Source organism: Podarcis cretensis, assembly GCF_951804945.1.
Source record: "Podarcis cretensis genome assembly, chromosome: 2".
Lineage (NCBI taxonomy): Eukaryota > Metazoa > Chordata > Lepidosauria > Squamata > Lacertidae > Podarcis > Podarcis cretensis.
In genome coordinates, this window is record NC_137171.1 from 5,848,785 (window position 1) to 5,862,399 (window position 13,615).

The 13,615-nt window shown below is 48.0% G+C and overlaps 1 protein-coding gene across 1 annotated transcript; it reads left to right on the forward strand.

Annotated features, from left to right (window-relative positions):
* The first annotated feature begins 2,668 nt into the window (after positions 1-2,668).
* RND1 (Rho family GTPase 1) lies at positions 2,669-10,256 on the forward strand. The gene is made up of 5 exons (XM_079966466.1): positions 2,669-2,915; positions 3,602-3,689; positions 5,481-5,590; positions 7,953-8,087; positions 9,223-10,256. The coding sequence occupies exons 1-5, from the start codon at positions 2,796-2,798 to the stop codon at positions 9,466-9,468; spliced, it is 699 nt and encodes a 232-aa protein (XP_079822592.1). The 5' UTR covers positions 2,669-2,795; the 3' UTR covers positions 9,469-10,256.
* Positions 10,257-13,615: the final 3,359 nt, after the last annotated feature.

Genomic DNA, 13,615 nt, shown 5'->3' on the forward strand with positions numbered 1-13,615 from the left:
GACATCCCTATCTTCATTGGAGAAATGTTGGAGGGTATGGAACCTAAAAGGGACGCAGGTGGCGCTGTGGGTTAAAGCCTCAGCGCCTAGGACTTGCCGATCGAAAGGTCGGCGGTTCGAATCCCTGCGGCGGGGTGCGCTCCCGCTGCTCGGTCCCAGCGCCTGCCAACCTAGCAGTTCGAAAGCACCTCCGGGTGCAAGTAGATAAATAGGGACCGCTTACCAGCGGGAAGGTAAACGGCGTTTCCGTGTGCGACTCTGGCTCGCCAGAGCAGCGATGTCACGCTGGCCACGTGACCCGGAAGTGTCTCCGGACAGCGCTGGCCCCTGGCCTCTTAAGTGAGATGGGCGCACAACCCCAGAGTCTGTCAAGACTGGCCCCTACGGGCAGGGGTACCTTTACCTTTACCTTTATGGAACCTAAAAATTGGTTGAATGTGGGATGAGGCACATCACTCACACTATACCTTTATTTTTAACCAAAAGCAGGCATGTGGGACCACACTCATGATCTGGATGAGTGCCTTTGCTATATACTGCAAACAGCACATTCAGCAACCAATCACCACCAGGAAGAGCAATTTTTGGTGGGAAAGTGGTGCTGGGACCAATTTGGATCAGGAGGTCAGCATCAGATTGGGCCCCACCCTCTATGACAGGAGCAAGACTGGTAAAAGAAAAGTAAAGAATAATGTAACAAGTAGGTTAGCTTGCCACAGAAACTGGTATGCATTAACCAGAGCAGCAGAAGGACAAGTCAGGACTTGATCTAATTTAGATCACGTATCAGTTTCGCTTTGTGTCACTCTGCTGTTTCTATGTGTTTCCTACGGGGGGCGGTGTTTCCTTTTTTTCCCTTAGAGCTAAAATGAAATTTTGTATAAATTTCTCAACATTTAGAGAAACAATAGAGAAAACTGAATGTCTTTCTCAAACTTATTTTATTGAACCTACAAATATTATCAAAATATTCTTTCTCGTCTGAAATACAGACTCAGATATTGACAGATTATTATCTGGGAACATCTGGAGCAAAGGGGAGGACCAACCATGACTTTAAAAAAATGTTTTTCATTGAACTGTGAGTGATATTCAACTAAGTCATATTCAGAGTACACCCACTGGTGAATGGACTTAAGCCCACTGCTCTGCTTATAGCCAGCACTGGATATTATTGCCCTGTATAATTCTATCATTAAGGTGAGATCACATAGACTCACACATGCAGACTCACCAAGTATCTCAAAGCACATATCTCAAAGACTGTACTTGAGGCTTACATCAAAAATGAAAATACAAATGCAGATGTTGAGATTTCTAGATTTAGGGGTGGTTTTGAAAGAAGAAAAAGAAACAAAGCATACAAAAGATTACTCAAGACAATACTCCCAGGAAAAGATGTACATTGACAAAAGTGTGATTTGTTGTTGTACAAAGCAAGGCAGATCATCAAAGCATTCTTGACGGAGCAGGTTACAATATTGTGGGGAAACACCTGGCATTAAGATATCCATTGCTTCCCCATCACCTTCCTTTTCCTTCCCTTCTCATCCCACCTAATCAAATTAAATCAAGCCCAAGCCTTCTGTATGTCTGGGTTGGTGTTTGCTCTGCCTCTGCCTCATCGACATACAGAATAAACCTATACCATAAAAATGTTTTGTGTTCCCAGTTCCTCTACCTGCTACATACAAAACAAGTTATGTTTTCCAGCCAGCAAAACAGCCATACCCTCTGAAAACTACCAACCAGCTGATTCTGCCTTCTGCCTCTTTCTATTGTTGAGCTATTTTTAACCAGGAAGCCGGCAGCAAATGAATTATTAACTTGCTATAAAAAAAACCCAGGCCCGAATTAGGACAGATTTCGGGATCTGTGTAAATGAATTCAAAGTTGAGCATTTGAATGACACGTGTTTGGGGAGCAAGACTATTTGGCAGGATGTTGTCCATTTCCTCCTACGTGTGACACTGAAACAAAACAAAAAAAAACAAACATGGTTTGGTCATTAAACCAACACACTTAGTCACTGGTTGATTAAAAAAAAAATCCTGGCAACTCCTAGGACAGCTCAGTCAATAGAGCATGAAGCTCTTAATCTCAGAATCGTGGGTTCGAACCCCATGGTGGGCAAAAAGATTCCTGCTTTTCAGGACTAGATGACCCTTGTAGTTCCTTCCAACTCTACAATTCTATGAATCTAACTCTCTTTCCAAAACCTAACCTTCAAGCCTGCTCCAGTTCGAGCCACATGAAAAAGCAAACACCAAGGACCCCCTTTAAACGATTTACACTTAGAACCATAGAACCTCTAGACCTGGAAGGGAACCCCAGAGGCATCTAGTCCAACCCCCTGTAATGCGGGAATCTCAACTTCGTTTGCCCCACGGTGCCTTGAACGCTCTTCTTTTGCCGTAACCCGCCTCTCCCCCATTTGTACCCTGAGCCCGAAAGCTGAGAAATCCTTCAAGGCCCGGAATGTATCTTTAACCTGAGGAGGAAGGAGGGAAAGAAACTCTGACTCAGCCACCTTGGTCTCTATCACTGGCCACCAGGTTGGAGCTCGGCCTCTCCTGGTTGGCTGCGCGGAGTCCCGCCTCCGCTGGTCATTGGCGTCTCCTATCATCTATAAAGGTAGCCTCCCCCGCCCCGCCGGGCTTAGTTAGAGTCCTGCAGCCGGGGAGGGAGGAGGCAGCGCGCGCCAGCAGCCGGGAGTCGCGCAGGGATTTTCTCGGTTCCCTTTTGCGCTGCAGAGACGTTGGCCGGTGCGCCCCGCTTCGCCCCTCGACGCCGTCATGAGGGAGAGGAGAGCGCCTCAGCCGGTGGTGGCCCGCTGCAAGCTGGTTCTCGTCGGGGATGTGCACTGCGGGAAGACTGCCATGTTGCAAGTGCTGGCCAAGGACTGCTACCCGGAGGTAAGTGGACCAGCCGGGATCGGGGCCTCCGCTTGCAGGAGGCGTCGGGGGTCGGGCCTGGGGCTGGCCTGGATCGCCGGGGTGGGGACGTCGCATCGCCCAAAGCGCCCCATCTTTCTTCGGCCGGCGCGCTGCTTTTCACTTTCGGGAAGCTCCGACGCAGCGGCTCCCGATCCGGCGGAGACCGACTTAGCTTCGACGGCGTGACGGCGTCCCTCGCCTCCAGGGACTACGATGCGACGTTGCCTCCCCGGCTTTCCAGGCCCGCTTCGGGTTCTGCCTTGGGCACCGATTCTCTTTTCTGTGGAGCTGCGCGCCGGAGAGGGCTTGCTGTTTCGGAAGGGGCGCGCGCGTTGCTGTCGTATCTCATCTGCTCGCATAGCGGGCAATATGGCCTCGGCGCCCCCCCCCCCTTTCTGTGAAATGGGCTTGATGCACATAGCTGCGCACTAACCGGCTTCTGCCCATCGGCGTCTGACGATGCGTGGATTGGGTGTCCGGACACCCACAACGTCGGGTGACCCCACCGCTGTTGGTACTTGAAGGTACTGACCTCTCTGCCCTCCAGATCCTTGGATATCGGTAACGCTCTCCTGGCAGAGCTTGACACTGTAGCTGACAGTTCTTCCACCCCCCACCCAAAAAGTTATAGCTAATGCCTTTGTGTATCTTGTCTCCATTGCTAGACATACGTGCCCACGGTTTTTGAGAACTATACGGCGTGCCTGGAGACGGAGGAGCAACGGGTGGAGCTCAGTCTGTGGGACACTTCTGGTGAGGCTCCCTTTCCCCTTCTGGACTATGCCCCACTGCTAAGGACCAAGCTACACCCTTCGGCTATGCTGCAGTCAAGCAGCCTTTCTAGAGGGGGTAACTTGTGGCAATAATAAGAATAATTCAACTTGTATACCGCCCTTTTAATAAGATCCCAGAAAGGTGAACAATACAAGTGAATCAGTTCTGAGAACAGATATAGATGAGGAAGTGAGGACTTCTTAAGGGCTCAGTGTGGGGTGAGGCGTGGGGAGCATCCTGTCTAGTCGATGTTTCTGTCTCTCTACCTTAGCTTTGGGTATGGGAGAATACAGTGATAATAGTGGGTGCGGATTAAATTCTGTTCTACCCACCTAGATCTAAGGGAAGGATCTTGCTAGCCTGAGTAAATGGCTTTGAATCATGTGTGTGTTAGTTAGAAGGGGTGGGGGGTTTCTTCATAATTCAGAGCTTGCGGGGGGGAGAACGTATTATGCACTGCAGTCCTGAGCTGAAAAAGGGGGACATCTAGCATTGGTATGCAGAGCTGATGGCTCCTGCAAAGGAGGGAGGAGTAGGTGAGGCAAAGACTTTAGACCATCTTAGAGTTGGTATTCTGGCCAAAAAAGAGCCAAGACCCCGTGTTTAGGGGATGCTGCCCTAAAAAGCAACTTGTTTGTGTGTGTGCACAGCTGGACAGCTGTGTGCAATATCTTAAATCTGCCCTTCTAGCTGTTAGCATGAGAGGCTCCAGTCCCTCAGGGCTGAAGTAAAAATGCAGTAATCCTCTTTCCTGCCACCCCCACTCGGCTTCCCCAACACTCCCGTTTGTTCCCACATCTTATGCAGCCTCTGAAAGCTGCTGAGAGGTCTGTGATCTTCCAGCTTTGCCTATTATTTCATCCCCCCCCCCCTGTGGAATGCAGAGGGGAGGAGATTTGTCCATTGTGTGCATGTTAAGGAGGAGGGATCCCAGGGCAGAGGGGGCTTGGGGTGGACTTTGGTCGTGAAATTGGGAGGAAATGGACACTAACAATAAGGGGCTCTCAAAGGGTATTGTGTGTGCGCGCATGGAGAGGGGTGTAGTGGAGTTGCCCTAGCAACCAGGGATGGGGGAATGGCTGCAGCATCCCCTCTTTTGAAGGGGGTTGGAGGTGGTGGGGGTCCCTGGCTACTTGGATCCCCCTTGTTGCCATGGTGATTGTGCTGGTGCAGGGAGCCAGGGGCTGCTTGCTATTCTGGGCACGCAGCGTCTGGGCTGCAGAAGCATTTTGGATGCTGCTGCTGCTGCTGCTGCTTCGAAGAGGGGGCTGCTGTGCGATCCTATTCCTCTTCTTCCACCCCTTTGCGTCTACGCAGCAGTTCCCCACCCCCACCTCCAGTTCTTGCATCCGTAACATCCCTTGCACATATGCAACCTTTTTTAAATCTATTCTCGCTGATGAGTGGGTTGCTAAGCAACCCGTTCCTCCCTGTATGTTGCATCCCCCCCCCAAAAAAAAATCCCTGGGAAAAATGGGAGCCCTGCACCCCGCCCCCCCCTCCTGCCCTCAATACTGCTTGTGCAGAAGGGTAGTGGAGAGATGGCCTTGGTTATATAAACCCTGGTGAAGCTATTCCTTGAGAAGGCTGAATATTAAAATGGGTGTGAGTGAGCATGCAGAGCCCTGCAATGTGGAGGGGAGGGTGGGTGGGTTCTTTTTACTTGCACCTAAAAGGCTTATTCGAATCGGATGCTGCTTTACTGGCTTTGATTTGGTGGAGGTGGGAGAGAGTGTCCTGAGCTGGTTTATGACCTTCCTCTCTGCACAGGATCCCCATACTATGACAATGTGCGCCCCCTGTGCTACAGCGACTCAGATGCGGTCCTGCTCTGCTTTGATGTCAGCCGCCCTGAGACCATGGACAGTGCACTGAAGAAGGTGAGAGAGATGTGTGCTCATCCCCATTCCCTGCCTCCCCCTTACGATTGGGGGTACCTGCTGGCATGGAGTTTAATGCTCCACAAGCCAGACTTACATGCCTCCTGGGAAGAGAGGCATCCTTAAGGGGGTCATTGGTCCCTGACCTGCATGGGAAGCATCCATGCTTCCTCTCAGATCTTGTGAAATCCATGAGCATCCAGGCATAGTTATACGGGGGGGGGGGGGAGAGAACTCTAATGCAGGTCCCCCAGTGTAGATTCATAGAACTGTAGAGTTGGAAGGGCTGATGAGGGCAGGGCCTTGCAGAGCCAGGCAGAGGCCCAGGCCAGGTAAATAATGTGCCCCCTCTTTTTTTACCCTGGGGATAACTGAAGTCTTACAAATAAGTAAGTATATAAATAATATTCACAAAAGGTATGCTGACAAATAATTTTATTTCAAGGCTTGAACTGTATCTGCATATAAAGACAAAATGGAAAATTTAGATATACAATAGTGAATATGCTGACCGAGGCCCCCTTTGGAATCGGAGGCCCGGGCCAAGTGGCCCATATGGCCCCCCCTCTGTCTGGGCCTGCATGAGGGTCATCTAGCGCAACCCCCTGCAATGCAGGAATCTTTTCGCCCAATTTGGTCTCGAACCCATGACCCCGAGGTTAAGAGCCTTATGCTCTACCAGCTGAGCTATCCCAGCTGTACTTGTATCCGGATCTCAGAGACCCTTTTGTCAAAGTATGGTACACAGGGGGAATTGGCTCCATGTTAATATTTCTTCCGTTTTAACTTTACATGCAGATATACACAATACTGAGAGCTATTTACGCCTGGGCATACACAAGCACAATATAAACGAGGTGCCCAACTTTATTATGGAGTCTGCCCATTCCGCAAAACTCATCCCTGTGTTTCCTCCCACCCCTCCCCAACCACTGTTTGGAGAAGAATGGCCTTCAAGACTACAGATGGTCTTGGAGATCCAGGTTGTCTGGGAGAATTATGGGACAATAGTTTGAAAGGCCATAAAACACAGCATGGGAAGCTGCCTCACCCAGTGTTGTCTATTTTGACTTGGCATCCGCTCTCAAGCCCTACCTAGGGCTGCCGTGGATTGAACCTGCAACCTTCTGCATGCAAAGCAGGACTGCTGAGCCCAGGGCCCTGCCTAATATCTTGTGTCCCCAGAGCTGAAAGTGACTTGCCACATCATCTAGTTATTCTCTCCTTTCAGCCACCTAAACAAATGCATGTCTGCCTCTCCTTAAAGGCCTCCAGCACCCACAATTTCTACATCCCATATGGACAATTGAAAATGGATAGTGCTGCTGTTTCCCTTACTTAAATTTTCCTCCCTGGTCTTCAATAAATACTCCAGCAAGGTATCCCTAAAGTCCTGGTCTCTATCAGCCTAACATATAAATAACAGTTTCCAACTTGAATTTCTTGCCACTTTGAGCCGTTATATTTAGAAACATCTCTGTTCACCATCCCTTCATGTTTGTACGTACTTGCTGCTTTAAATCTATGTGGAAAGTATTCTAAGCTGGCACTCCTTGGATAGTAAGGCAGCCAATGAGTCCTGTAGTTGAGTCCCATTACTTGTGAGCCATATTGGTAGCATCTAATGGATTCTTTGGTGGGTTAAAACACATTAAAAGCACAAATCCGGAGAAGTCAATTGCAAAAGGAGTATAGAATGGCTATTAAGGGGGAAATGCTATTAAGGGGGAAATGTGAGCTGATCCACTTCTTCAGGAAGCTGCAGAGTATACGCTGCCTGACAGCTAATCCCAAAGTTAGTGTTACTTTCTTCTGTTAGAAATTGCATTTTTTTCATAGCCTATCCTGCTCAAAGAAAGAGAGGAGGTCTTTAAAGTCTTTTGAAAGAGGTTTGGCCTAAGATATTACTATATTAACACCAAACCAACTGATCTATAAAGGATATTAGCTATTTAGGACTGTGATCCTGGTTTTTTAGGTTCTGGGGCTGCTTCTCTATTCTTATTTCCACAAAGGCTCTGTAATTCTTGTCATGCATAACTGTTCGAACTGTTGGATGGTGAGGGGGCTATAGAGATTGCTTCCAGGTGTCTATGGGAGTGTGGGGGGGGAGAGAACACGTGTTTGAATTTTCATACAGAACTCTTGACACTCTGATTTTTTAAAATCCCATGCCCACTGCAGAAATTAAGCAATGGCAACACCAAGTTAGACTTCTCCCAGTTAGCAAAACAGCTTGTTAAGTGAGCCCCAGAGGACAGGACAGCTTGTGTCATGGTGATGTGGCAATATCTCTACCTGGGACACGTTTTGAGTCTTGGAATGCTAGAGGGTTCAATTCCTCTTTGGTATGTTTTTCTAGTGGAAGACAGAAATCCTGGACTACTGTCCTAGCACCCGTGTGTTGCTGATTGGCTGCAAGATAGACCTGCGCACCGACCTCAGCACCTTGATGGAACTGTCCCACCAAAAGCAAGCCCCTGTCTCTTATGAACAGGTAAGGTCTGCATTTATAACCTGTAACATACTCCACACCTATACACCCACCCCAGTATGAATCCCTTCCTTGAGCAGTAGATGCCTTCGTTTTTTTAGTCTTCTGTGCTTAGGGTTTTACTTGCACCTGTAGATATGATGGCACACATGATTAAATTCAAGCTCAAATTCCTTCCTCAAATCGTTATTTTTTATTTTTTTGTTTTAAGTTATCCCTCAAGGAATTTGAGCTTGAATGTGCTTCCTTGCAAACTGAAATTAGCTTTGTATACAACTTAAAAAGGCATTCTGAACATACCCTCACAAAATGATTCCAACTAAGAATGATATTTTCAATCTGTAGATAAGTATAGATATATATCTATGCAGTCTTAGAAGTCCTAAGTTGGGTAGAATAACACTCCAATTGCATATACCAACTACAAACATTTCTTTAAAATCCACTGGTTATATAACCTACAAGCCTCTCTGCAAAGGCTTACTCCAACTATAATAAAGTGGCCTTGCTGAAATACAAATATGCTGAGGAATTTGAAATTTAATAGAACTTCGATATCTTGTATGTTGGGGGTATGGCCCTTTTGTTGGAACTGTCTTGGGAGGATCAAGCCACCGTGGGAACATCCCTCCTTGAGGTGGATATTGGCAGCTTCATGGCACCTGGGCTGTGTTTTGGCTGCACTGGCTATAGGACTGTTTCAAATCCGATGCCCAACTGCTCAAGTGCGATGCATTTCAGAAGGCTACATTCTGGCATCTGCATCTTGGCTTTACTGTTTGTGGTTTGTTTTGGGGAAAGCAAACCATGATCCTAGTTTCAAATGACAATCCAGACTTTGGCTTGTTTCCCAGTGGGGCAGGAGCGGAGTGAGAACTTTTCATCAACATGCGCCAGTGCGCTGCATGTTCATAGTAAACCACAGTGCTCCATCTAACAATGGCTTAATAATTTTATTTAGCACATTTCTATACCACCCTTCATTGCAGGACAGTTTGCAGTATAAAAACACAAAAATATATAGCAAACAAAATCAATGATGTGCCAACCATCTTGACATGTGTGTCCTAATTTGGAGCAGTAGCTCTGCTCCTTGGCTTGGGTCCTCATGCTCTTCTTTTTTTCTTTCCCTTTTCAGGGTTGTGCTGTGGCCAAGCAGCTAGGAGCAGAAACCTACCTGGAGTGTTCGGCCTTCACATCGGAGAAAAGCATCCACAGCATCTTCCGGACAGCAGCGTCCATCTGCCTGAGCAAGCCTGGCCCCCAGCCCCCCAAGAGCCCAGCCCGAAGTTTCCCCAAGAGACTCCTCCGCTTTCCCAGCCGATCTGAGCTCATCTCTTCCACTTTCAAGAAGGAGAAAGCAAAAAGCTGCTCTGTCATGTGAAGGGGCCGCCTACTTCCGGGGAGCAGGGGGTGGCGGTGGCAGTGGAACCATTGCGGACACTGGGCCCTCCAGCTGGCCCTTCTGGGGTGGGGAAGGGCGAGGGCTGCCTGGCTCCCAGGGGCCAGGCCTGGAGACTCCAGAACGATCCCATTCCCAACTCCCTCGCCGGCTTGAGCAAGCCTGCCGTCCCTTCCGCATTGCAATGCTTCCCTCCATGCAGCTGCAGTGTGCGCTTCTTCCAGACAGACGTGAAGCGGGGAGGGGGAGTTTGGCTGGACTGCAAAGGTGAAGGCTGGCCCAAGACCAACCCTGCTCCGGAAAGCCTTGGGCCTTGGCATAGCAACATCGTGGACAGCAGTGGCTCTGGTGGTCGTTCCACATAGATTTGGAAGGTTCTAAAGAATCGCCCCCTTTCTGATGCACAGTTAATATCTTTGTTTGGCCCTGATCACCTCTTCCCATCAACTGCTTGTCTCCATTGCCTGTGTGAAGCAGGCCGAGTGCAGATCACTTCTCCCTTCTCTCCCCCCCCCCCAAAGCCTGCCGAATATTGTGTCCTTCCTTTTACCCTCCTCCCTCTAGCAGAGAGGTGTCCGGGTACCCTCTCCTTCGCCTCTGCAATTGCGGGTGGAGGGGGGTGGAGGGCAGGACCAGGGAGTGGTTGTTTTATAGACATTGTCTCTTTGTGTATGGGAAGGAAAGGAAATGGGGCAAATCTGTTAAATGTTCAGTGTTATTAAAAGAAAAAACTTATTTATTAATGAAAATATAATGCAGATTAACATCCACATTTGAGGGGTTTCTTATTTGTTAGTATCATTCTTGGATTTTCCTGGTCATGGAGGGAACTGGGAGCGATTGACTTGCAGATACCAAATCCAAACCAAAGTGAGCCTTTTAGGGAATCCTCATTGACATGTCTTACGGTACCTCTGTAGATTCTGGGGCATGTTGAGTGAGCAGTCAGTTGGCCAAATCCGCCTCATTGGTGCTATGCTTCAGTGCACTCTAGAACATACCCAATGCTCTGTGACAATGTGTGTTTCAGGAATAGCTGTATTTCTAGGACAGGTTGTCTGCTGCTACAGATCTTCTGATTAGGGAATGATACAGTTCCTGCAGCAGTTTTGATTGTCTTAACTGGCCAGTACAATGGACGGGTCCCCATACAATTTCTTCATACCAAAGCCAATGAATACAGCTAGAATATTGATTGAGGGGCATACCTTTTGCAATCTCTCTAGCTAAAGTTAATGTAAGATGATGCTAGCACTATCTAATTAAGCTGGGATGCTAGAGGTCGTGGCTCCCTTTTAAGCATCAACTATGGAAGCGCACTTCAGTACAAAGTGGTTGCAGGTAACAATGATGTTAAATTGTATATAGCCTCCCTTCCTAGTGGTTATCTAAGTCCTCACCTGGTTGTGTTCCACAGTTAACCCGCACTACAAGAAGCCTTAGCTTGAGCTGGGCTGGAATTCTGCATCCTTTCACCATGCCTAAATTTGGCTAGTGGAATATAGTATGGAAGTTTTAATCCTGTAGTTTCAAGTGGAATGGAGTGCTTTGAGTAACAGAAGCTTCTCACACGAGGCTGTCTGTACTCTTCTCTTTACCCAAAAGAGCTCACTGAGGCCTCATGCCTACCTGACCCCTGCTGCTGGAAGTTAACTTGAGAATGTCTGAGGCCAGCTATTCTGCAGACAGTGGCACGCCTATATAAGTCGTGATCTTGCTGTTACTGCCTGGCTGTGCTTGTGTTGCAACTGCAGCTCTCAGGAAATGGGCAGGAGCCCTACCAGAGTCTCCTGAATTCCAGCTTTTCTCATAAGGATTGAAGAGTCCTAGCCCTCCTTATGATGCCCTACCCAATGTTTGTTAAAAGGGCTCTGCATATCTACAATTAGAGTACCTGAACAAGAGAGTACGTTTGAATAGCTTGACACTTACAGAGTTGTGTTTCACTTGCTGATCATTACTTGCTTAGTTTTTACATGTTTTATTCTGTTTGGAGCAAGCTTTAAGCATTTTGCTTTCCAAGTGGTTGGTTCATGAATATCCTGTAGCAACCTAATTCTGTTACAGGGATAAAAATTATTGAAATCCAAAGCCCTAAGTAATCCCTTGGGTAGACCTGGCAGAGATCCTTCAGAGAGAGGGAGAAATGGTGGCAGAAGGGAGGATAGACATCCCACTCCAGCTCTCTTGGCCCAGGGTTCTTCCACATATCTTAGTTTTACTATGCAAGGCTGTAGCCAAGCAAGATCTCATGCTGTGCTTGGACTTTACCCTCTCAGCAAATAGAGGCCTACTATCACATCCGGCATACTAATTCTCTTAGTTGCAACAGCAATACCGCAGGAGGGAACTATGTCATGGGAAAGAGGAGTCACAGCTTCCACAGGTGTGCCCTTTCTTAGCTGCTGAGGTGAAAGGTCCCTGGTTTTCATTTTTGCTTTTAACAGTAATGATGGTTTTTGGATCAATTGAAAGGACCAGCTAGTCGGTAATGGGAAAGACTGTGACCACGGTGAGTCACTGTTGGTTTGTACAGACAATACTCAGAATGCTGGACTAGCTAGGCCTTGGAGCTGATCCAGCAGGATGAGAAAACAGGCTGACCTGGGGTATGGCAAAGTTAGCTAGACCACCACAAGTGTGTACTCAGAAGCTCAGGCTGCAACAACTGAACCTCATCCCATAAAACAGCACTCTGGGAGCCTCCCTATGCACTGTCCCAGCCACGGCATCAAGCTCTGAGTTGAGTGACTTCCTCTCGCACTGCACTGCAAATCCATCATGGCAGGCCTCCCAAGATTCTGGTATCGCTGCCTGTTCCACTGAATGGCACTATGTAATGTGGATGTAATGGAATAAGTTTTATATGCTGGCATCACTGCCGTACATTAGACTATAAGCTTTAAGCTGTGTTCTGTCAACTTCACTACAGGACCTGCACCACCAGTCATACTTATTTCATTGACCACAGAAAACGAGGGAGCCAGCTGGGCTCCACAGTGCTAGAGAAGGGATTTAGGAGCAGCTGTGTAGATGACGCCTCTCCATCTTGCAATTGTGCAACAAGACTAGGGCCTTGACAGGTCTGTCAAGTCATGTCAACTGGAATCTCAGAAACGTAGAGATGGAAGGAGTCCCAAGGGTCATCTAGTCCAACCCCCTGCAGTGCAGGAACCTCAGCTAAAGCATCCATGACTGATGGCCATCCAGCCTCTGTTTGAAAACCTCCAATAAAGGAGGGTCCACCACCTTCCAAGAAAGACCATTCCACTGTCAAACAGCTTTTGCTGTCACAAAGTTCTTTCTGGCATTTAGTCAGAATCTTTTTTTGTGTGTAACTTTAATCCATTGGTTTGGATCCTACCCTCCAGAGAAGGGAAAACAAGTTTGCTCCAGCTTCCATGTGACAGCACTTTAGATGTTTGAAAATGGCCATTATCTCTTAGTCTTCTCTACCGGGCTAAACAGCCCCAGCTCCCTCAACCATTCCTCATAAGACTTTGTTTCCAAATCCCTTATCATCTTGGTCACCCTTTTTCGCACATGTCAATAATCTTAAAACTGCCCAGAACTGGACACAGCACTCCAGGTGTGGTCTGACCAAGGCAGAATAGAGCAGTACTATTGCTTCCATTGAACACGCCCATCCCAAACATTCAGGAATATTAAACGATCCCCCTAACACCACAAGAGGGAATAACAGCCACTGCAAATCCAAACCTCACCAGGAAATGATACATACATAATGGTGGGGTGACCTGTAGTCCTCACTTATTACCAGATCATTCCCAGCCCCTCCTCCAGCAGCATCTCTAGAAACGTATAGGCCTGGTGGGGGGAGAATCTTAGGGGGGAAATGTGGAATTCCCCCCCCCCAGGCCTTCACATCTCTAACCACCACCAAGACTACCTGCATCAGCTCAGGAAGGAAGGCTGTTGAGCAGCAGAGCAGGCTTTACACCAACCAGATCCCTGTTCAGTCTCTGATCTGGTGTCAAGAAAAAACACCCAATTCCAGATTCCAGACACAAGGCTTCCTAGTTAGATAGAATTCCTATGAACGATGGCAACCTGCACCCAGTGATGGGCTTTGGGCTCTCAAATTTATGCTAAAATTGGTGCCCTCCCA